Raw genomic sequence first — 24,420 nt, forward strand, 5'->3', positions numbered from 1 at the left:
CTGCCTCCTGAAAACCTACCTATTACCACTGGTCAGGGTCAGTCTGGCTGCCTTGTGCTGTCCGCACTGGCGGGAAAGGAGGAGCCCTGGGGCCGGCAGCAGTGGGCTGGGCCCCACCTCACCGTGTCCGTCTGTCCTCCACAGCTCTGCCCCCAAGGGCTACACATCCTTCAGCATCACTGCCTCCCCAGGAGTGGTCGTGGAGGTCGCCCACAGGCCTCCAGCCAAGAAGAGTTCCACAGGCTCGTCCCAGTGGCCCCTGGAGCCTGGGCTGGACGTGAGCCTGAAGCTGAGAGCGGCCAGCGAGAGCGCAGGGGACCAGAAGGTGAGGGCAGCGCCGGGGCCGGGAGGCGGCGCGGCCAGCAGGCCCCAGCAGGTCCGCCTCTCAGCCTGTCCAGGGTAAGCAGGCCCCAGCAGGTCCACCTCTCGGCCTGTCCGGGGTCAGCAGGCCCCAGCAGGTCCGCCTGTCCGGCATTGACCCGCGGCCTCAGCCACTCTTGGAGCCTCCCTGTTTCCAGCAGAGCTCATGACAGCTTGTTCCAGCCATAGCATCCTCACATTGAGATGTCGGGGGCTTACGGAGCTCAGGGTTTTGATTAAATTTATTCATCCAGCAAATGTTCAATAATCGCCTTCTCTGTGCGGGCACTGTCAGACCCTGAAGATTTTCATGAACAAGAAAGGTGAGACCGCAGCCCCTATGGTGCTCACAGCCTCTGGGCGAGAGCATCAGATAACACCAACGACTAGAAATGGTGGAGTCCGCTGGGACGCCCACAGTCAGGCAGCCCCAGGAAACTGGCCCTTGCCCTTGTATTTAGCTTCTTAGGCTGCTCTAACAGAGGACCACAGATTTAAAGCAACAGAAACATATTCTCTCACGTTTCTGGAGGACAGAAGCCTGAAATCAAGCTGTCAGCAGGACCGTGTTCTTTGGAATCGGTTCTTCGAGGAGAATCAGCTCTTTGCCTCTTGCAGCTGCTGCTGGCTGCCGGCCTCCCTGGACTGACGGCCACGTGCCTCTAGTCTCTGCCCCCGTGGTCCATACCTCCTCCCCAGTCTCTCTCCGCCTTCTTAGCGGGACACTTGTCACTGGACTTAAGGCCTGAGTGGATAACACAGGATGATCTCAAGGTCCTTAATTACATCCGCAAACATCTTTTTCTTTTTCCCCAAATGGGGTCACATTGACAGGATCCAGGGTTAGGATGTGGACATATCTTTTGGGGAATCACTGTTTAACCCACTGTACTCACATTCACTGTAGATGGATAATCAGGGCCCGCTGGACGTTCTCACACACAGATCTGGGCCAATAACCACTTGTTCCCAGCAGGGGAGGCCAAGCAGTCTCTCCCCGGGGACAGAGAGTTGTCTCCTGTTGTAGGAACAGACCCTGGGCGTCACAGCTGGTCAGCGTGTGAGTAATCAGGGAAAGCTTCCTGGAAGCAGCGGCAAGCTGAAGGGTGCTGTGACTGACCTGTTAAAGAGGGGTAACGGGGAGCAAGAGCTCAGCATAGAGGATGCGGCCTGAGTGCGCCTCTGGGTAACAGACGGCGAGATGAGTGCCGGGGAAGCTGAAAAAGGCTCCAGTGGAAAGAAAGGAGGGTGGAGGGAGGGAGCCAGTGTCAGAGGGTTTCGCATCCGGGACCTCCTTCTCTCGGGGCAGCAGGAAGCTGACGGGGACCTTTCGTTCAGCAGCAGCGAGACCGTGCATGTACATTAGAAAGACCCCCTGGCCGCAGTGGTGTGAGTCGATTAGCTCCAGGCAGGCGACCCGTCAGGAGGTGGACGCCACGGTTCAGACGCAGCGTGACGGTAGCTGTGACGTTTCTGGGGGTGCCTGCCTCTACAGGGCAGGTCCAGACGCCTCAGTGTGGCCTCGGGAGCTCCGCTTCCTCTGGGGGCAGCTCTGGGGTTTTGCTCTGAGGAGCTCCCCTCCATTCTCTTGCTTGGAAGCGTGGTTCCTGATGCTCAGCCAGCCGGGGCCCATTGGATGAGGTCTCCCTGGACTTGGTGCCTTGGGAGACAGGGGTTGCTGTTTCTTGATCTCAACGGCACCTGCCCTGAAGGGGCCAGCCCCCACCCATAGCCCCTGCTCCCCGGTCCCTGGAGGGCTGGGGCCCAGCCTTTCCCAGTCTGCTTCCTCAGGCCTCCTCCCTGCCCCTGCTGGCCGGCGTTCCCTGTGGCTGTCACCCCAGCCTCCGTCTCATGCCTCTCCTACCACACCGCCAGCGGCTGGACTCCTGCGCTCCCTCCTGGGCCCCCCTCAAAGGGCGCCTCCCCGACCCCAGGCAGGCAGACTGAGCCCCGGGCCCCGGCCCCCGCAGGACCCTCCTCTAAGCGTCACAGTCACCCGGGTGTGTTGCTGCCCCTCCAGTCCCACGCGCCGGGGCGTTCCCAATAGGCTGGAGCCCCATCCTCGTCTCCTCGGCACCCCACTCCAAGCCGGCACGTAACAGGCCGTTTGGTGTTTGCTGAATGACCAAGGACGTCATTCGTGGTTCGCTCCTCTCCCGCAGGTTCAGATCTCGTACCACGGACCCGCGCCCACCCCGGCTGAAGCCTTGCTCCACATCACTGGGGTCGGTAAGTGATGCCCAGCAGCTCGGAGCTCAGCCCCCTCCCCTCCACACACCCCACGTAGGAGAGACTGTACCCCTATGCTGACTTGAGACCAAGCGGAGAAAAGAAGAATTTCTAGACAGCCATACATCCGGTAGTTCATAAACATGCCTTCCCCAGTCAGTGAACCACGGGTACAGCTGCACACAGGGCACTTGCAGGGAGGTTCAGTTGCATCTCAGAATCTTACTTCCCAGCTTAGGAACTGGCATGTGGATTTTCGACATATGAGTCTCTATTCCTTTTTGAAACCTCAAATATTTATGAGAAAATAGATGATGACGCTCTCTTATACAATAATACAGACCAGGGTCCCCCAAATGATTTACTTCCCACCTTCACCATTTTTGCCTTAGCAGTGACCTATACTCATAGTTATTTAGTATTCTTCTTCAGATAAAGTATGTTTGAACTTGCCTTCATATTGGACAATAATATCATAATACCAGCATTATTTAAATGCACATTAAATATATGAACAGCATGTGAAGGTTTCATTCATTTATTTCATAATAAATTTCATGTATTTATTTCATTAATAAATATGAATATAAATAAATCTCATTCATTATTTCACTAAAACATATTTTAATAATTTTATTATTATTTAGTACTTACACTATGCTGGACAGAGTGCCAAGACTTTACATTTAAACCTTACAACAATCCGATGAAATTGCCACTATTATTGTCCCATTTTACAGGTGAAGAAACTGAGGTACAAGAGGTAAGGAGACTTGCCCAAGATCACACGGCTGGTCAGCAAGGGAGCCAGGAGGCTCTGGCCACCGAGCGCTGTGCTCTCCGGCCCAGCCTGACTCATGGCTGTGTGTGTGCTTACAAGGCCATCAGGTCAATCTCATTCTGTGACCTCTTAAGGTCACCGCATAGTTATCATTGGAAAGGTCATGTTGTCGAGGGCTCTGATGAGGGGAAAGCATATGCTTTCTCACCCATGCCCTTTGGACAGAGCAGCCTTGTCTGAGGCTGTGATTTGTCCCATGGTACACGGAACGGAAAGTCAGGTGGGACCGAAGCAACCACTGTGCCCCCTGCTGCAAGCTCACTGGGGGCTGAAGTTGGGGCCAGAGGCTTCTGTGAGGGGGCAAGGTGTCCTTGCAGGAGCTTTGCCTCATACACCCATTGGGGTGGCTAGGAACTCTTTCTGAAGCCCTGGGATGGGGGGCGCATGGGGCAGACGTGCAGGGTCTGGTTGGCATCCCTTTTGTGACATGGCCTCCCATCCAAGGAGGATGCCTGTGGTCAGGAGCCCCTGCTCATCTGTCTGCATTGCAGCCAGACTTCTTCTTGGGGAACATGGGGAGTCTCACACCCTGTGTCTCCTCTGAAGGGGAGGCAAAGAAGCTTCATGCAGGTGCGCCTCCTGGGGAAAGTCCATATGGGGCCAGACCAAGTGCCCCTCCCTGGGTCTGGCATCCTCACCAACCCTCTCCTCTTATTTCCTGGGATTTCAGAAATCTCCTTGAGTGCAGACATCAGCCGCACTGGCAAAGTGAAGCCCACCGGAAGCGTGAAGGACCAGGTACACACAGCTTGACCTTGACCCAGCCCTGAATGACCTCCTGGCTCTGCGGGGCTTGCCTCACACGCCCCCTGGTGGTGGTGGGGTGAACAGCAGCATGTTTCATATATCCAAGTTAACAGGCCAAGAAACACAAGTTTAGGAAGAAAATTAAAATCGCCAATACCATTATTGCTTTGGTTTATATAGGCCCCATCGAGTCTACAAAATGAGATTTTCATGATTGTAGATTCAGAGAATGTGTTGTCCCACAAACTGAAAACTAGATTCACTCAGTTCACGCACAGCAGAGAAAATTGTCAGGCAGGTCTAGACCCTGGCCTAAAAATCTAGACCATGGAGAATTCCCTGATGGCCCAGTAGTCAGGACTCCACACTTCTACTGCAGGGGTCGTAGGTTCAATCCCCAGCTGGAGAATTAAGATCCCGCACGTGGGACTTCCCAGTAATAATGAATCCACCTGCTAACGCAGGAGACATAAGAAATGAGGGTTCAGTCCCTGAGTCAGGAAGATCCCCTGGAGGAGAGCATGGCAACCCACTCCAGTATTCTTGCCTGGGAAATCCCATGGACAGAGGAGCCTGGCGGGCTGCAGTCCATGGGGTCACAAAGAGTCAGACACAACTTAGCGACTAAACAGCAACAACGTGCCTTATAGAATGGCCAAAAAAAATCCCCTATGCTACAGTTTAGCGACTGGTGGACGAGGGTCACGCGGGGTGAATAATAGAGAAAGAGGCAGTGGATGGCAGAGGGAAGGGGGCCGGTGGTGGCAGGGAGTGTGTGCTGCAGAAGTGCAGGGCGGTGGCTGATGATGATAAGTTGTCTTAAACCTCAGGATAAACCTCGTGGTGTCCCTGAAGCCCCAAAGCTGCCTGCATGTTTTTATGCTGATCTGGACTGTAATTAACTAATTAATAATTTTTTGGCCACGCTGCGCAGCTTGCAAGATCTTAGCTTCCCTGCCGCAGGCAGTGAAAACGCCAAGACCCTTTCACTGGACCATCAGGGCAATCCCCATACGCTGGTGTGCTCTCAAGGACAAGAGGCCCTGTCAAACATTCAGATCCCCCTCGTGGGGTCAGTCAACAGTCAAGGGAAGAACTGCAGCTCTGGGAGTGGGATCCATCCTTCCCTCTTTCCCAAATTGCAGTCATTCCCTGGGGCAGAACGCTCTGCTACAAACAGAAGGTGTCGTCACTGTTTAGATTCTTGATGGGAGGGGTGCTCCCTTTGCTTTCATGTTTGCAGAGATAGCAACCAGCTGCTAAGAATAGCGCCCACACTTTCATGAAAGACTTAATTAAGAGTTCTCATAAGAGGAACTATTTAGATCTGAATCTTGACACAAACGTTTAGCTCAGCTTGGTTTGCCGATCCAATAGTTTTAAAAAACTGTTGAAATCAGTTTTACTGTCTTGGGCGCCTATCTTCATTTTTTTAATTTTTAAAGATTTTTTTTTAATGTGGACCATTTTTAAAGTCTTTATTGAGTGTGTTACCATATTGCTTCTGTTTTACGTTTTGACATTTTTGGCCACAAGACATGACGAGGGATCAAGCCCACACCCCCGGCACTGGAAGGCAGTCTTAACCACGGAACCACCAGGGAGGTCCCTTGGGTTCCTATCTGAAATGGATGAACTGAGTTTGCTTATGACTCTGGGGGGAGGCCAAAATCCACTCTCGGGACCGAAATACGCCGTGATGTGGGAGCAGGACTGCGAGGCGGCGGGAGGGCTGCACGTGTTCCTCAGGGTGCCCGTCTCTGCTGGGTCCACAGAGGGCCTGGACCTGGGGCCCCCGTGGGCAGGGGGCCATCCTGCTGGTGAACTGCGACAGAGACAGCCCCGACTCTCCCGCCGTGGACTACAAGGACGACCAGCTTGACGGCAACGGTAAAGACCCCCAGATCCAGTGGAAATGGGGCTTTTGTCTTTTTGTAAAGCCTTTTGTCCTGAGCTGGCAACAGCCCTCAGGAATCAGGCTTATTGGAAGCACGCTCTTGTTAGCACAGGGGGTATGCAGGTGAAGGAATGGACAAGGATCCTGAGAGGGCAAGTGACCTGCCCGAGGTCACACAGCAGCCGGGGGAGGGCTGGGAGCAATGTTGAGCGTCCTGATGCCGCCTCCAGGGCCCAGTTTCCATCCCTAGCCTGTTGCCTAATCCAAACGTCTGCTCTCAGGTCAAGCCTGAGGCCAAAATACTTTAAAACAAGAGTCTGACTAGAGCCCCAAACTCACGTCAGAGCGGCCCGGAGCCCCGGCCAGTCTGGGCATTGCTCCAACCAGTTCAGAATTACTAACTCGATTGATCCTTCAGAAGTATATGGTTCTCATCCCCACTTTACAGATGGGAAAACCGAGGTACAGGGAAGTTAAGCAATTTGCTCCGGGTCACACAGCCAGTAAGTATGTGGCTCAGGATTTGAGCCCAGGCATCCTGCCACCAGGGCAGGTTTAGGAGCCCTGCTGGCACACCTCCGAGTGGCGGCCAGGGTGGAAGACGCACAGCCCACCTGCACTGGAGGAGGGAGCCCAGGGACTGGAGTCATCTGGGCAGGGCAGCGGCTACTGCCTTCCTGCGGGAGTTGCTAGAATGGCCTAGAAACGGATGCAGTTTGAAGGTGCATGCAGTTGGCGTGTCCTGATGCCAGGGAGCAGCGTCTCCATGGCACCTGGCACACACGTACCTGTATGGACCCTTCCAGGATGCAAGGTGCTGTGATACGGGATTTGCGCCTGTGGCTGCGCCCTTTCCATGCGGGCTCTGTGCTCAGCCCGCGTGCTGACAAGGAAGCAGAGGCAGGGAGAGAGGAGACACTCCCCGAGCTCACACAGACCCAGGGCTCACACCCTGCCTGCTCCAGCGCCCGTAACCATGTGGCTCTTGTCCTGTTCCGCTCGCCCCACGTCTGTCAGCCACCATTCAGGCGGGTTAGGGTTAGGGTGGTTAGGAACCATTCAGGCTGGTTCATTCCCACGCAGGCCCCGGGGAAAAACTCCTCCACTCATCAGTCCGCAGAGAATCCTTGAGCATCTGCCTCGTGCCAGGCATTGGTCTAGATGCTTCTCAGAGCTGGGAACAAAGCAACAAGCAAGACAGCTGTGGCTTCCGCCTCGCCAGGCTAACGTCCTAAGCTTGTCGTGGAGGTCATGTCCAAAACCTTGATTCGCTTTAACTCTAAAATGAAAAGTGTCCCTTAAAAACTGGAAAGAGCATAAAGAAAATAAAGCCAGGTGACGAGATGAAGGTTGGTCGTGGGGGGAGGGTGGTCTCGGGGGCTGATGTCTCAGGCCACGCCCTTCTCTGTCCAGACCTGAAGGACCTGTCCCTGGTGACCCTGAACACCCAGACCCCCAGGGACTTTTTCAGCAAGCACCGGCTGGTGCTCCATGTGGCCAAATCCGAGATGGACAAAGTCAGAGTGTTTCAGGACAATGGTGAGTTGTCTCTGGCTGTCACCTCAGTCTTGCCTTCCCGCCCCCACCAAAGGGACTCGGCCTCTTCATACCCTCCTCGGGGGAACATTCCCGAGCACCTGCCACGCGCCAGGTTCTAAGAATCGAGGAAGCAGCAGGGAGCAAGCTGGAGGGCCTCTCCGAAAGGACGGGCACAGAAAGGGCACAGCCAAGATGCAGGCGACAGACGGGTCTGGTGCCAGGCGGGCACAGAGCAGGGACCGCCCTCCCTCCCGAGCACTGCCGTACTGATCCTGCGTCCATCCCTTCTCTCTCTCTCTCTCACACACACACAGAAGGCTCGTTTGCAGGAACCGTTTTGTTCTTGTTTTATAAAGCAATTGGGTTTTTTGTTTTCTATTTTTTTTCTTTTTTGGCCACGTCGTGTGGCATGCAAGACCCTAGTTCCCTAACCAGGGATTGAACCCCCTCCCTTGGCGTCTTACCCATGGGGCTGCCAGAGAAGTTCCCACAGGGGTTGCTGAATCCAAGCTGACTGCACATAATGACTGTACCATGTAATCATTTGTTCAACAATCTGCTGATCAGAAGCATCAGTAGTTTCTCAGTGGCTCAGGGGCCCCTGCCACCGGTTGCTAGGTCAGCTCTGGGCACAGGGAACAGAGCAAAGAACTTAGCAAAGTCTCTGCCCTCGGCGGGATGGGAGTGCTGATACGTGAAAACGCGTCGTCTGCAGCCTCAGAAGGTGCTAAATGCTGCACAGGAGGACGCAGCAGGGGAGGTGGGGAGGGCGGTCGGGGAGGCCCCCCCAGAAGGTCGCTGAGCACTGGGAGACGGACGAACGCCAGGGGAAGGGCACTCTGGGGCAGAGGGGACCGCGGATGCAAAGGCCCTGAGGCGGGCTGTGCCCACGGGCTCGAGGATACAGGGAGGCCGGCGTGCTGATGGCACCAGGCAAGGTTTGCGAGGGTGAACAGGCTAGATGAGACAGGCCAGCGGGGAGGGGCCGGATCACAGAGGCAGGAAATGACTGTGGCTGCTCATCTGTTCCAGGTGGGGGCCTGTGAGGGCTGTGCCGAGGAGCACCCCCACCTGACTCACTTCCATTCAGACCACAGGGATTAGACTACATAGGTTTGGCCACAAACCAACCCGTGGCCTCTGTGGAGGTATCACCTCCTCCAGGAAGCCTTCCCTGACCTTCCAGCTCTTACTGCTGTCTGTGATTTGGACTGTCTTTTCTTCTCCCTCCTGTGGCAATAGCTGATGCAGGAGACATAAGAGACACGGGTTCGATCCCTGGGTCGGGAACATCCCCTGGAGGAGGGCACGGCAGCCCACTCCAGTACTCTTGCCCGGAGGATCTCATGGACGGAGGAGCCTGGTGGGCTACAGTCCATGGGGTCGCAGAGAGTCAGACGCGACTGGAGGGACTTAGCGTGGATGCGCTTACCAGGGAGGCCGTGCGCTCCCTGGGGCCAAGGACAAAGGCTGTCTCCCTGATCCTTCAGGGTCAGCTGCGGGCAGGTGACAGGCGGGAGTGGACGAGAGAAAGAGTGGCCTATCACGAGTGCTGGCCGTTCTGCAGCTCTGGGTGGGACTCAGGCACCCCCATCACTCCGGTCCTGGGCCTCCATCTGGTGATGTCGCGGCTGAGGCTCAGTCCTCTCCCCCTGAGGAGGGGCTCGGGGTCCTCAGAGACAGGGACGCAGCGCTGACCCCCTGCTCGCTCCCAGGGGGCCGGCAGCCCTCCCGGTACAGCGCGGTCCTGGGGCCAGAGCGCCCGTCTCACCCGCTGGAGCTCCCAGGCGGCCGGTGCAGCACGCACTTCTACATGGAGGGCCTGGCCTTCCCCGATGCCAGCTTCCCCGGGCTCGTTTCCCTCCACCTCTCCCTGCTGGACACGTCCAACCCGGTAGGCCCGCGGGGGGCGGGGGGCGCTGGGCTTTCAGGCCCCAGGCCAGCTGGGGAGGGGGCTCCCTGCGTCCCTGGCTGCTCTCACAGCCCTTCTCTTGCCCTCCCTCCCACCCCCCGGCAGGAGCTGCCCCAAAGCCTGATTTTCCAGGACAGTGTGGTCTTCCGTGTGGCCCCCTGGATCATGACCCCCAACACCCAGCCCCCGAAGGAGGTGTACGTGTGCAGGTGAGGGGCCCTGGAGGGCCGGGGCGGGGCCCAGACACACACAGCCCCCACCAGGGAGACCCTGAGCAGGACCCCTGAGGCGTGGATGGGGGCGGGGTGCTCCCGCTGAGGCTGGCTGAGGGCGGGGGCTTGTTTGCAGGGAAGTCATCGTGGGCGGTGTTTCTCTGTCACTCTCCGGCCCCGAGGCATCCTGAGGGAGGCTTTAGCACCTGGAGACCTTGGGACTTTGCCAGACCCGGAAGATGAGAACTCTGGTCCTCTGGGCAAGGCCTCCGGACTCCCATGAGGGTGGCCCTGCAGACAGAACCCCAGACACTCATTTCAGGTGCCCATTCCTGACCAACCTCTGAGCTTCCGTTCTCCACCTTGGGGCAGGACACCCAGCGGGGGGCCCTGGGCATCCTTCCCGCGGTCAGGGAGCCCCTGATAACCACGGAGGGCCTCTGGTGGCCTTACCCCGCCTCTTCCTGATGCTTGGGGGAAGGAGGGCTGCGAATGTAACCTAGTGGTCAGGACACAGCCCAGAAGCCAGCAAGGCCTGGACCTGAAGGCACGTGGTGTGACCTTGACTCTCACCTCCTCCTCGCTGCAAGGGCACCCACTGGGTCCCCTCCTGGGTCGCCAGCAGAGTTCAGGGAAACAGCGTGCAGACAGGCAGGGCGAGCAGGGGTCTCCATCGAATTGAGGGGTCTCGAAGCACCCACCGCGGGGGTCCCGTCCTGTGTCCAGGCCTCGGCTCCTGCTCCTGCTCCACCCTTGGTCCAGCTCGCCTCCTCAGAGCCCAGCCAAGGCCCCTGGGTGTGGAATCAGGGTCACTAAGGACCTTTTCTTTCTTCCTGATCTTTCAAGGTTATTTGAAAACGAGGACTTCCTGACGTCACTGACCGCGCTGGCCAAGAAAGCCAAGTGCAAGCTGATCGTCTGTGGCCAGGAGGAGAGCGTGGATGACCGGTGGATGCAGGTGTGTGCCCTTGGAGCAGGCGGGCTGCGCACGCGGGAGGCGCGCCCCGAGGGTCAAGGTACACGGGGCCCTGGCTCCAGGGGCTTGGCCCCGCACCCCGCTGGCCACCCTTCCTCGGCCAGGCGGGCAGTTAAGAGCTTCCCAGGGTCCCCACAGATAGGGGCGGCTCAGGAAAGTGACCCTACTGACATTTACTGCGTCCACGGCCCTCTAGCCGTGTCACCGAGATGACCTTCCTGCTTGAAAACTCTCGGACGACCTCAGGAAACTGATCAAACGCTGCAAAACTTGGGGGCTGAGGCTCCAGCAGCTGGTCCAACAGCCCTGCCTCCAGGCCAGGCCACCCCGGGCTCGGCGTCCAGGCCAGGCCATGGCCCTGCTGCAGCGTCTTCCGAGGCTCCCAGCTCCCCATCTCAGCTGCCTCCTGAGCCAATCGCCCCGCGCCCGCCACCCTGGATCAGCACTCCTTTCTAACCCCAAACGTGGCCTCCCTGGTGGCTCAGATGGTAAAGATCTGACTGCAATGCCAAAGACCCGGGTTGGATCCCTGGGTCAGGAGGATCCCCTGGAGAAGGGAATGGCACCTGCTGCAGTATTCTTGCCTGGAGAATCCCATGGACAGAGGGGCCTGACGGGCTACAGTCCACGGGCCGCAGAGCCGGACACGACTGAAGCAACAACACACACACACACAACCCGCAAAGAACACCCTCTCCTTTCCTGTCATTCAGCCTGTGTTAGCCAGATGGGATGGCTGAGGCGTCACCGTTGTTTATCTCAGAGTGGCGGTCTGAACCTCCAACGTGGTTCAGCACAACAGTGTTTTATGTCCACCGTCACGCCTGCCGGCTGGAATGCAGGCCAAGTGTGCTCCCGATCCATCCCGCCCTCCCGTCTCTGTCCCGGGGGCTCAGCGGGGGCCTCACCCCTCCTTTGGGGCAGGGTGACCTCTGACCCCAGGCTCCAGCTCAGCAGTGCTCGTTCATTGTTATTATTATCCGTCTGTGGGCTTCCCTTGGGGCCCAGCTGGTAAAGAATCCACCTGCGATGCGCGACATCTGGGTTCAGTCCCTGGGTTGGGAAGACCCCCTGGAGAAGGGAAAGGCTCCCCACTCCAGGATTCTGGCCTGGAGAATGCCGTGGACTGTGTAGTCCGTGGGGTCGCAGGGCCGGACACGACTGAGCGGCTTTCCCTCCACTTTCATTATCCCTTTGTGTTAGGGAATCAGCACTTCACAATATTGTGTTGGTCTCTGCTCTACAGCAAAGCGAAGCAGCCACACGTGTTCATGTGCTGTGCGGGGCTTAGTCTCTCAGTCGTGTCCAACCCTTTGCGACCCCGTGGACTGCAGCCCGCCAGCCCCCTCTGTCCATGGGATTCTCCAGGCAAGGATACTGAAGTGGGTCGCCATCCCCTCCTCCAGGGGATCTTCCTGACCCAGGGATCAAATCCAGGTCTCCCACATTGCAAGCGGATTCTTTACCATTGGAGCCACGATGGAAGTCCAGGAACACTGGAGTGGGTAACCTATCCATCTCTAGGGGATCTTCCTGCCCCCGTAATGGAACCGGGGTCTCCTGCATTGTAGGCAGATCCTTTACCAGCTGAGCCACCGGGAAGGCCACCCATACACGTGTATCTGCCCTTTCTTAGATTCTCTTCCCATGTGGGCCATCACAGAGCGCTGAGGAGGGCCCCTGTGCCACACTAGAGCCTCTTCAAGAAGTCTCCCCTGAGCCGGGAGTCCCCCTCTGTGTTCCCGAGGACCCCTCCCCTCCCCTCCTAGCTCTGGGTGCTGAACGCCCAGCTCTTGGGTCGCCCCTCAAGCTCAGGGCCCGTGGCTGGTACACCAGGGTCCCTGGCACCCACCAGGAGGAAGAGTGAAGGGCACCCGGGCTGATTCTTCTGCATGTGGATTCAAGTACAGGACAGCAAGCTCTGCTTTCCCAGAGCCCCTTTTCTGGGTTGAATAACCCGGTGCATTTGCCCTTGACCCCACGGGGAGAGAGAGCAGATGGTTCTCCAGCCCCCACTCCTGCGCCGGGCGTCTGGAGCAGGTGTGACAGCCTCCCTGCCCCTCTCCCTGCGCAGGACGAGATGGAGATCGGTTACACCCAAGCCCCGCACAGGACGCTGCCCGTGGTCTTTGACTCCCCGAGGAACAGAGGCCTGAAGGACTTCCCCATCAAGTGCATGCTGGTACGTGTCGCGCGGGGCGGGTGCAGCGTGAGTGCCTGGCTCCCGCCTCCTTCCTGGCTCCTGTCCCCCGCCCCACACCAAGCACCCACAGGTGCATAGGGCCACAGGGCGCCGAGCGGCCATCGCATGGGTGGAGGGGCAGCTTTTTAAAAATTATCTGTCTTATCTGTCGTTATCTTTTTTTTAAGTTTGTATTTCTGTGTGTGTGTGCTCAGTCATGTCCAACTCTTTGCAGTCCCCTGGACTATAGCCCGCCAGGCTCCTCTGTCCATGGGATTCTCCATGGCAGAATACTGGAGTGGGTCGCCATTTCCTCCTCCAGGGGATCTTCCCAATCCAGGGATTGAACCCAAGTCTCCTACATTGGCAGGCGGGTTCTTTACTGCTGAGCCACCAGGGAAGCCCTTTTTAAAGTTGCTGTTTTATTTTAATTTTCTTTCTCAGCCGCTCGGCTTGACTTGCGGGACAGGGGTCAAACCCGCACTCCATGTGTCGGAAGCGCGAGTTTAGCCACTGAATCTTCAGAAAGCCTCTGGCTGGGATATTTTTGTTACGTGAGGTGATCTGGGTTTGCCTTTCCCAAGCCCTTTCTGGCTATGAGCTCAGTTTGTCCCTCAAGAAAACCCTGCTGTGCATGTAGGTCAGGTGTAGACTTTCTTATTCCACTGCAGACGCTCTCAGGACCTCCCTGGCGTCCAGCGGTTAGAACTCTGCACTTCTACTGTGCAGGGCACAGGTTCAATCCCCGGCCAGGGAACTAAGATCTCTCATGCCTTGTGGTGCAGCCAAAAGAAAAAAATGCTCTTCTTCAAGGTGGGGGTAGGGCCCGGACCAGAACCTTCCTCAGCATCCAGCTGAAGGCTCTGTCTTTTGGGTGGGAGTGTGACTTTCAGGGGCTCCCCTTGGGACATGCAGGGTGTTCAGGACCAGAGTGGTCATTTCCTCGGTGTGACTTTATCAGCCAAGGTCTCTACACGTGTTTAGGGGGTGGGGTGAGGGTGATATATCCGTGAGTCACGCTTCACTAACTGGGCAGCTTCCTACAAACTCAGCAGAGAATAGTAAAAACAGTAGCAACTATGATAATGGTTACATTTTGGGGCTCACATCCCGTGGCAGTCCCAGTGCTGAATGCCTGCATGAGCTCATTTAATTTGTCTGACAACCTCTAATAGTACCTGCTCTTACTGGGCCCATTTTATAGATGAAGAAACTGAGTCTCCAAAGGTGAAGCGGCTTTCTCAAGGTCACACAAAAAGACAGTTAAGTTGGAATTCAAAGCAGGCCATGAGCACCCTGCCCCCTGCTTTCTCAGAGAGACCCCAGGCCTGTGCTCTGAGCCCTGACAGCCCCCTGACCTCAGGCACCCAGAGAAGACGAAGGAAAGAGTGTGGGGTGCAAGCTGTGCTGCGGTGAACGGCTTTCCAAGGAACATTCTGTTCCCCAAAGGGAAAGGGGGTGACCTTGCCCACGCAGGAGGCTTTGAAAGGAAACTGGAGTTTAACTCGCGGGCTCTCCTGTGCTGAGTGCTGCTGACACAGGGATCTAGTTGGGGTCATGACGTCTCTGCCGTTCGGTTCAGTTCAGTCGCTCAGTCATGTCCAACTCTTTACATTCCCATGGACTGCAGCACACCAGGCTTCCCTGTCCTTCACCAACTCCCAGAGCTTGCTCAAATTCATGTCTGTTGAGCCGGCGATGCCATCCAATCATCTCATCCTCTGTCACCCGCTTCTCCTCCTGCCCTCAATCTTTCCCAGCATCAGAGTCTTTTCAAATGAGTCAGTTCTTCACATCAGGTGGCCAAAGTTTTGGAGTTTCAGCTTCAACATCAGTCCTTCCAATGAGTATTCAGGACTGATTTCCTTTAGAATGGACTGGTTGGATCTCCTTGCAGCCAAAGGGACTCTCAAGAGTCTTCTGCAACACACAGTTCAAAAGCATCAATTCTTCAGTGCTCAGCTTCCTTTATAGTCCAACACTCACATCTATACATGACTACTGGAAAAACCATAGCCTTGACTAAATGGACCTTTGTTGGCCAAGTAATGTCTCTGCTTTTAAATATGCTGTCTAGGTTGGTCATAGCTTTTCTTCCAAGGAGCAAGCGTCTTTTAATTTCATGGATGCAGTCACCATCTGCGGTGATTTTGAAGCCCAAGAAAATAAAGTGTGTCACTGTTTCCACGGTTTCTCCATCTATTTGCCATGAAGTGATGGACCGGATGCCATGATCTTAGTTTTCTGAGTGTTGAGCTTTAAGTCAGCGTTTTCACTCTCCTCTTTCACTTTCATCAAGAGGCTCTTCACTTCCTCTTCACTTTCTGCCATAAGGGTGGTGTCATCTGCACATCTGAGGTTACTGCTATTTCTCCCGGCAGTCTGGATTCCAGCGTGTGCTTCCTCCAGCCGGACATTTCACATGATGTACTCTGCATAGAAGTTGGATAAGCAGGGTGACAGCACACAGATTTGACATCCTCCTTTCCTGATTTGGAACCAGTCTGTTTTTCCATGTCCAGTTCTAACTGTTGCTTCTTCACCTGCGTACAGATTTCTCAGAAGGCAGGTAAGGTGGCCTGGTATTCCCATCTCTTTAAGAATTTTCCACAGTTTCTTATGATCCACACAGTCAAAGGCTTTAGCGTAGTCAATAAAGCAGAAGTAGATGTCTTTCTGGAGCTCTCTTGCTTTTTTGATGATCCAACAGATGTTGGCAAATTGATCTCTGGTTCCTCTGCCTTTTCTAAATCCAGCTTGAACATCTGGAAGTTCTGGGTTCATGTTCTGTTGAAGCCTGGCTTGGAGAATTTTGAGCATGACTTTGCTAGCGTGTGAGATGAGTAGTCTGAACATGCTCTGACATGGCTTTCTTTGGGACGGGAGTGAAGACTGGCCTTCCTGTAGAGCCTCGGATGGGGGGGCTGTGGCGGCTCCTTAGCCACGCGTCTGGGGTGTTAGTCCCTGTGCTTTAGTCACTCAGGAGTGTCCGACTCTCTGTGACCCCAGGGGCTGCAGCCCCCCAGGCTCCTCTGTCCAAGGAACTCTCCAGGCCAGAATACTGGAGCGGGTGGCCATGCCCTCCTCCAGGGGATCTTCCCGACCCAGGGATCAATCCCAGGTCTCCTGCATGGCAGGTGGATTCTTTACCATCTGAGCCACCAGGTCTGGGCTATCTTGACTCAAATCACTCAGGAAAATAATTGGGGATGGGGATAGGGACTTCCCTGGGCTTTCCTGGTGGCTCAGGTGGTAAAGAATCCACCCGCCATGCAGGGATGCAGGTTCGATCTCTGGGAACGGCTACCCAGTCCAGTATCCTTGCCTGGAGAATTCCACAGACAGGAGTCTGGCGGGCTACAGTCCATGGGGTCGCAAAGAGTCAGACCGGACTGAGTGACTAATACTTTCACACTTACTTTTTCAGGGACTTCCCTGGTGGCTCAGTGATTAGGAATCCTCCTTGCAATGCAGGAGATGGCAGGTTCAGTGTCTTGTTGGGGAACTAAGATTCCCCCTCGCCTGGTCAGGGAGTTAAGACCCGATGCAGTCAAATAAATAAATAAAACTAAAGTTTATAAAAAGAATTGGGATAAGAATCAACCTCTTCCCCAGGCTACAGCCCCATCTGCTTCTCCAGCCCTGGGCCACTTTCCCTGCCCCTCGCCTGGCTCCAGCCCCACTGGCCTCCTTCCTGGTCTTCAAATGTGCCCAGCTTGTGCTCACCCCAGGGCCTTTGCAGCTGCTGTTTCCTCTGCCTGCAGTGCTTGCCCCAGTGCAGGGTCTGGCTGCTTCTCCACCTTTAGGTCTCAGCCTCAGTGTCCTTGGAGGCCCCACCCACATCCCCGGTATTCTCCACTGCCTGGGCCTCCTGGAGTCTCTGTCATAAATCACCAGCCTGCTTCCTTCCCTCCTCTGCCTCCCAGATGAACTGGAAGCACCGCGCAGGCAGGGGCTGGGCCGTGGTGCCATCACGGCTCACCAGGCACTCAGCAGGCAGCCTGACCCACGGTGGCTGCTCCTTCCACAAGGTGACATCAGTAAACTTTAAACCAGTAAATGGGGCACCAGGAGTACTTGCTGTAAATAGAAGCATTTGACCTTGCAGTTAAACGGAATGGAAACAGTGCGATTAAATCCATCTTCACACAAAGGACTGCGAAAACTCAGAACCAGGGTTTTGCTCTGCATTTGTTAAGACGGGTGGGTGTTAAGGGTGGATTTGTACCACCGCTCTGAGACCTTTTTTTCTGATGAACCAGAAAGACTGGAGGAGATCCTGGATACCTTCTAAGTCTGTGCGGGGATCTATGGCAAGTAGCCGCCCTAGGCATCTCCTGCACACCCCGCTCTGGGGGACCCCCTTCTGCAGACAGTGGAAACCCCTTGACTGCAGAAACCCAAGCCTGAAGCCTTTGTACCTTTCATCTCATGGCGACAGTCAGGGCAGTGACTTGGGTGAATTTATCATTCCTTCATCAGGCATTCTTTGAGCACATATTCTGTGTCCAGCCCTGTTCCAGGCAATAGGAAAACACTGCTGAGCAATGTCAAGGCCCTGACCCTCACAGAGCTGTCATTCTAGCCCAGAGAGATGGACAAATGAAATGGTCAGGGGAGGCCTCGCTGAGGAGCTAACAGGGAATAAAGACTCCACAGAGGTGAAGGCACTGACTCCGTGGATGTCTGGGAGGAGAAGGCTCTGGGCGGTGGGACAGGAACAAGAAGCTTTTTTAAATTTATTTATTTTTGGGTGCACTGGGTCTTCGCTGCTGCACGGGCTCTCTCTGGTTGCAGAGAGTGGGCGCTCAGGTGTGTGGGCTCAGTAGCTGGGGCACACACGCTTGTTTGCTCCACGGTACATGGGATCTAGTTCCCAGACCAGGGATCGAATCTGTGTCCCCTGCACGGGCAGGCGGGCTCTTAACCACTGGACCCCCGTGGAAGGCCAGATCAGTAAGTCTAGTGAACAAATAAATTACATCCTATGCTGGGAGGTGAAGTCAAGTACTACAGAAGAAGAAAGCAGAATCACGGGGCCGCCAGCTGCCAGAGTCGGGGGTTAGACGGAGACTGTGAACAGACGGTCGGGGAGGCCGCATTGAGAGGCTGACACCGGAGCAAAACCCCCACAGAGGTGAAGCAGTGGCCTCTACAGATGTGGGGTGAAGAGGGTTCTGGGCAGCGGGACAGCCAGGGTGAAGGTCCTGCGGCGGACGTGCCTGGCTTGTCCACGGAGTGGTGAGGAGGCCAGCAGCGGGGACGGAGTGAGCAGGAGGCAGAGGGGGAGAGGCAGGCAGGTGGCGGGAATGGGTGTCGCTGGGGGAGACGGGTCCTGGGGCTTCCTGGCCGCTGTGGGGCCACTTCTTCAGAATCTGAGAGGCTGGGGAATCGTTGCAGAGTCTTCAGCAGAGGGTGAGTATGAGCTGATTGGCATATTAAAGGCAGTCTCTGGTTGCATATTGAGAATGGACCTCAGCAAGGAAGAGTGGGGCAGGGGGTTGGGGACGAGGTCACCACCGTGCCTGGTGACAGATGATGGGGCTGCAGACCAGGGGCAGCCAAGGGGCTGGAGAAGCAGCCGGTCTGGGGACGTGTGTTTGTTTTTAATATTTACTTGCAGCTCTGCCTGCCCCAGGTCCTAGTTTCAGCATGCAGGATCTTTCGCTGCAGCGTGTGGGGTCTAGGTCCCTGACCAGGTGTTCAACCCAGAGCCCCTGCGCTGGGAGTGAGGAGTCTCAGCCCCTGGACCACCAGGGAGGTCCCTTGGGCTTTGCTTTGAGGGCAGAATGAGCAGGACTTCCTGACACTGTGCGGGGCTGACCAGCCAGAGGGGACTCCAGGCCTTGACCCTCGTGGGGAGCAGGCGCCACCCCCTGGGAGGGAAGGGCCACGAGATGGGCAGGGAACGAAGAGTGGGGAGCGGGGTCAGCAGTTCTGAGTGGGGCCAGCGTGAGACGTTCGGTCAGCCTCCAAGCAGGGCATCAGGCGGGCTGGGGACACTCTCACGGCGTTTGGGAGGGACGTGCAGACCGCGCTGGGAGTGTGGCCATGGTCAGCATGTGGACCGTATTTCTCCAGACCAGGCGAGACCCCCAGAGGAGGGAGTGAAGGGAGGAGCAGGTCTGTGCCCCCCTGCCCCCAGCGCACAGGGGACTCGGAGGGAGCAAAGGGAGGAAGACCAGGCGCACTCGGTGTCCCGAAGGCCAAGTGCGGAGACCATGGGAAGGCCGGGGGTGACCAGCCGACCCAGGCGCTGTGCACGGACGAGGGAGCCCCGGCATTGCCTGCAGAGCTAACTGTGGCCACAAAGCCCCAAGGGGCATCTTTTCCATGCTGACGGTTGGTTGGCTGTTGTTTGCTCTGGGGGCTTCTCCGCTGTGCACAGCCTTCCTCTAGCTGTGGGGCGCGGGCTTCTCACTGCAGTGGCTCCTCTTGTTTCAAGGCACAGGCTCCGGGCACTCGGGCTTCAGTAACTGCAGCTCCCGCGTCTCGGGCACAGGCTTGGTACTTGGAGGCATGGGCTTCGTTGTTTTGCGGCAAGTGGGACCTTCCCGGACCAGGGATCGAACCTGTGTCTCTTGCATTGCAAGGTAGATTCTCAGCCATTCTTTGACCACGAGAGGAGCTCAAGGGAGCAGTTTTGATGGCCCAGCAGGGGAGGAAGTCGGGTTGGCATGGGTTTTAGAGAGAAAGAGAGGATTTGGAAATTATCGGTTTTAGACCTGTGGAGTCACAGGCCTCCTGGAGACTGCTCATCTTCCCACAGAAAATGCACCCAAGCCGACTGTCTGGCATCTAGTCTCAGGGTGTCTGTGGTCTCCATGAAGCCCCAGGGTACAAACCATCAATTTGTAGGAAGTAGAGTTAGCGGACGGAGAAGGCACTGGCAAGCCACTCCAGTACCCTTGCCTAGAAAATCCCGTGGATGGAGGAGCCTGGTGGGCTGCAGTCCATGGGGTCACACAGAGTTGGACACGACTGAAGTGACTTAGCAGCAGCAGCAGCAGAGTTAGCGGAGGACTACCCTGGTGGCTCAGCTGGTAAAGAATCTGCCTGCAATGCAGGAGACCCCGATTCACTCCAGTACTCTTGCCTGGAGAACCCCCATGGGCAGAGGAGCCTGGCGGGCTACAGTCCACGGGGTCACACAGAGTCAGACACGACTGAGTGCCTGAGTGCCGCGCAGAAGCACAGTGTTAGAGGCACAGCAGGGGACTGAACGGCGGCCCCTCAAGTGGGCCCCGGCCCCCAGAAGCAGATGCCGTCTTATGTGACAACAGGGGCTTTGTCAACGAGATTAAGCCAGGGATCTTGCGATGGGGATTCTCCTGGGTGATCTGGGAGGACTCTATGCCGTCACACGGCTCCTCGTGAAAGGGGTCGGGATGGGGAAAGACTTCTGATGTCAGCAACAGGGACTGGAGTGATGGGCACTGAATATGGAAGTAGAGCCTCCAGCCAGCTGACCACTAGAAGCTGAAAAGGGAAGGAAATGGGTTCCCTCCCAGAGCCTCCAGAAGGAGCCAGCCCGCCGCCCCTTGATTTCAGTCCCGTGAGGCTGACTTCAGACCTCTGGGCTCAGAGCCGTGAGAGAATGGACGCCTGCTGTCTGCCGCTGCGGTCTGCCGTGGAGACAGCTTGAACTGCAGTCTTCCTGACCTTGGCTTCTGCTCTGAGGACAGAGGTGATGCCTTGCAGATTCATTTTTACAGCTGAGTTAAAGTTTATGAAGTGGGCTTCCCCAGTGCTCAGGGGTAAAGAATCCACCTGCCAATGCAGGAGACAGGAGGCGTGGGTTCGATTCCTGGGTCAGGAAGATCCCCTGACGGAGGAAGTGGGGACCCGCTCCAGTATTCTTCTTGGGAAATCCCGTGGACAGAGGAGCCTGACAGGCTATAAATGCATGGAGTCACAAAGAGTTGGACACAACCGAGCGACTGAGCACACAGGCGAGGTTTAGAAGCCGCGGGCGCCCCCCAGACTCATAAAGCCCCGCTCTTGCCCGCGCTGACTCAGCCTTGCTTCAGAGCCCTCAGATAGCAATGGGACCTGCTCTGAAGTGGCCGAAGGGTTTCTTCTGTGACCAAGCTCGTCTTTAAACCTGGACCCCACGCTCTCTTCCCCAAGACCCTAGGTTCTCTAACTCTTGGCCCCTGCTCCTCCCACCCCAGGGTCCAGATTTTGGCTACGTGACTCGCGGGCCCCAGACGGGCAGTGTGACTGACCTCGACTCCTTTGGGAACCTGGAAGTGAGCCCCCCAGTGACGGTCGGGGGGAAGGCGTACCCGCTGGGCAGGATTCTCATTGGGGACAGCGGTTACCCCAGGTGAGGAGAGGAGGCGGCGGGGGGCAGACTCAGGGGCGCAGGGGAGTGGGGTGCAGCAGAGGGCTTCCCTGCTGGCTCCCGGCCAAGAGGGCTCAGCGGGGACATCCCTGGGGTCCTGTGGGTTAAGACTCCACGTTTCTAGCACAGGGGGCACGGGGTGGATCCCTGGCTGGGAAGCGAAGACCCTGCGTGCTTCTCAGCGCAGCAAAAAAAACAAACTTGAGGGACTGTGGGGACCAAGCAGACAGCAGAGAACCCCGGTGAGGAGCCCAGCAGTTCCACGCTCAACTCGGCCCTTACACGTCTCGGTCGGTGAATGTTTGCTGAGCGCCTACAGTGTGCGGGCACTGTGCCAGCAGCAGGACGGGCAAGCCCCTGCCGCTGTCATCGCGGGAAGATGTGGCACAGGAACACTAACAGATAAGAATCTCCGGCAGTAAAGAGAGCACAGAAGGGGGCAGGAGAGGAGCGGGAAGCAGGGCAGGGAAACCGAGGAGCGCCTCACTGGGGCGGGGTCCGGGGCCTGATGACAAGGGGACGTGGCTGCAGGGAGATCTAGAGCAGAGAGTTCCTGGGCAGCGACTTCCCAGTGGTCCAGCGACTAAGACTCCGAGCTCCCAACTCAGGGGGCCTCGGGTTCAATTCCTGCTCAGGGAACTAGATCCCATATGCAGCAGCTAAGAGTTTGCAGGCTGCAACTAAAGAGTCCACAAGCCAAATCCATAAGTCCAGGCCAAGTCCCCAAGCCACAAGCCAGACTAAAACCCAGTGTGGCCAAATAAATAGTTTTTTTAAAGCTCATGGGCAAAGGCCCTGAGGCAGGAATGAACTTGGTGGGCTCAAGGTCAGAGTGGCTAAAAGAGAGACCGAGCGGGAGAAAGAGCGAAGGGCCGAAGCACGAAGGCCCCTGGGTCCGGGCAGGGAGGACACGGATGCCAGGACGGTGCGGGGTGCGCGCGAGGACGCCCAGCTGACAAGGGTGCACTGACTCGGTGGGCCCAGCTCCACACCCCACGGCGAGGCCGCTCCCGGCACCAGCACCCAGGCCGCGGCAACAGGCAGCTTGCAGAGCCTAGGCACTGGCCCTGCACCCTTCACTGACTCCGTGCCTCGGTTGTCCCCAGTAAAACTGGGGTGACAGTTTCTAAAGTCCTCAGATGGTAGGAGACATCATCATAATAAAAGGCATCCCAGGGTCTGAACCCTTCCCTCAAGAATCCTGACCACCTCACCAAGTCCCAGGCCCTCAGACACTCCCTTGGTAACTCCCACCCTTGTGGACCCCCCCACCCCTGTCTCCCCATGAAAGTGAAAGCCTTAGTCACTCGGTCACTCGTGTCCGACTCTTTGTGAGTCCATGGACTGTAGCCCACCAGGCTCCTCTGTCCATGCATTCTCCAGGCAAGAATACTGGAGTGGGCTGCCATTGCCTTCTCCAGAGGACCTTCCTGACCCAGGGAGCGAGCCCGGTCTCCTGAGCTGCAGGCAGATCCTTCACCAGCTGAGCCCCAAGGAAGCCCATGTCCCCGTTGCTGCTGCTGCTGTTCAGTTGCTCAGTCACGTCCAGCGCTCTGTGACCCCATGAGCCGCAGCACACCTGACCTCCCTGTCCTTCACTATCCCCTGGAGCTTGCCCAAACTCACGTCCACTGAGTCGGTGATGCCATCCAACCATCTCATCCTCTGTCGTCCCCTTCTCCTCCCGCCTTCGATCTTTCCCAGCATCGGGGTCTTTTTCCAGTGAGTTGGCTCTTGGCATCAGGTGGCCAAAATACTGGAGCTTCAGCTTCAGAGCCAGTCCTTCCAATGAATATTCAGGCTTGATTTCCTCTAGGATTGACTGGGTTGACCTTGCTGTCCAAGGGACTCTCGAGAGTCTTCTCCAGCGCCACAGCCCAAAAGCATACCCGTCTCCCCGTAACACCCCTGTGTTGGCAGCAAGGAGAGCCAGGAGATGCACCGCGCCCTGCAGGACTTCCTGGGCGCCCAGCTGGTGCAGGCCCCAGTGAGGCTCTACTCTGATTGGCTGTCTGTGGGTCACGTGGACGAGTTCCTGAGCTTCGTTCCAGTGCAAAAGAAGGTGTGGTCTGGGGGCGCGGCCTGAAGGGAGCCACAGGCCTCCTCCCGGGTTCCCACACCCAACTCTGCCTCTGCCGGGGGTGGGGGTGGGGGACACTGACCTTATCTTCCCAAATCTTCTTTCTCCCTCACCCAGAAGGGGGCATGGAAGAAGCAGCCAGCCTAGGTCCAAGCCCACACTCCCCACACCCTTGGCAGAGCCTTCCTCCCTGGGAGCCCCAGGGACCAAACTAACCTCTGACCATAGGGTTTCTGCCCCCAGGGCTTCCGGCTTCTCCTGGCCAGCCCCAGGTCCTGCTACAGACTGTTCCAGGAGCAGCTGAAGGAGGGCCACGGGGAGGTCCTGCTGTTCCAAGGGGTCAAGAGTAAGTTGGCTGCACCTGTTCTTTCCCCCGGGAGGCTTCCTCTGCCTGCACGTGGTCTTCCATCACTAGATGGAATCACTCAGGCCACTGGGACCTTCCGCGCAGCCACCGGGCCCCAGGCACTGTGCTGGGCACTGGGGCTGCCGCATGAACAGGGAGGAGGTCCCTGCCCTCAGGACTCACAACCCAGGGAAGTGAGTTCAGGAAGCAACAACACAGGGGCTTTGCGGGGTATCTGGGAGGAGCCCCAGGAAGGCTTCCCGGAGGAGGCAAAGATCAGGCCTGAGTATGAGAGGCGAGCAGGAGCTGGCCAGATAAACAGGGCAGTGGGATGGGACTAGAGATAGTCCAGATAATCCAGGCAGAAGGAACAGCCAAGGCTCAGAGGCAGGAGAAAGCAAGATGTGTTTGAGGACCTGAAAAAAGTTTAATCTGGATGGAGCACAGAATGAAATATTTTTTTCAGTGATGTCCACAGACTCAGGCTGGAGTCAGAGGTTGAAGTCACCACAGCTGGGAATTTTCACCTAGTATCTGTATATGTCATGGGGCATCAGGCAATGGTCAGGCCTCTGTTTGCCCCTCAGGAAACAGGATCCCTTTGGACACAAGAGAATTTACGAGACTGAAAGTAACGCTCTTAATAAGAACTTATCCCATGTAAATTATTTTATTAAAGTCATTTACCTCCCAGATACTCATAACAAACCTGTGTGTTCTGAATCTTCGCTGCCCCCATTTTATAGATGGGA

The 24,420-nt window shown here is 56.6% G+C and overlaps 1 protein-coding gene across 4 annotated transcripts in view; it reads left to right on the forward strand.

Annotated features, from left to right (window-relative positions):
• PADI4 (peptidyl arginine deiminase 4) overlaps positions 1 to 24,420 on the forward strand; it is a 31,749-nt gene that overhangs the window by 1,709 nt on the left and 5,620 nt on the right. For 3 of the 4 annotated variants that reach the window (XM_088842936.1, XM_088842937.1, XM_088842932.1), the window contains exons 2-13: positions 145 to 325; positions 2,523 to 2,589; positions 4,101 to 4,168; positions 5,953 to 6,067; positions 7,488 to 7,613; positions 9,329 to 9,507; positions 9,631 to 9,734; positions 10,584 to 10,695; positions 12,788 to 12,895; positions 21,070 to 21,224; positions 23,163 to 23,304; positions 23,551 to 23,668. In XM_088842936.1, coding sequence (XP_088699062.1) covers positions 145 to 325; positions 2,523 to 2,589; positions 4,101 to 4,168; positions 5,953 to 6,067; positions 7,488 to 7,613; positions 9,329 to 9,507; positions 9,631 to 9,734; positions 10,584 to 10,695; positions 12,788 to 12,895; positions 21,070 to 21,224; positions 23,163 to 23,304; positions 23,551 to 23,668 — 1,475 coding nt within the window. The remainder of the gene's footprint in view (positions 1 to 144; positions 326 to 2,522; positions 2,590 to 4,100; positions 4,169 to 5,952; positions 6,068 to 7,487; positions 7,614 to 9,328; positions 9,508 to 9,630; positions 9,735 to 10,583; positions 10,696 to 12,787; positions 12,896 to 21,069; positions 21,225 to 23,162; positions 23,305 to 23,550; positions 23,669 to 24,420) is intronic. The other variant, XM_088842934.1, reaches the window with a different exon arrangement.

This window comes from Moschus berezovskii, chromosome 2 (genome assembly GCF_049115385.1).
Source record: "Moschus berezovskii isolate FMDL1 chromosome 2, NW_MosBer_1.0, whole genome shotgun sequence".
NCBI lineage: Eukaryota > Metazoa > Chordata > Mammalia > Artiodactyla > Moschidae > Moschus > Moschus berezovskii.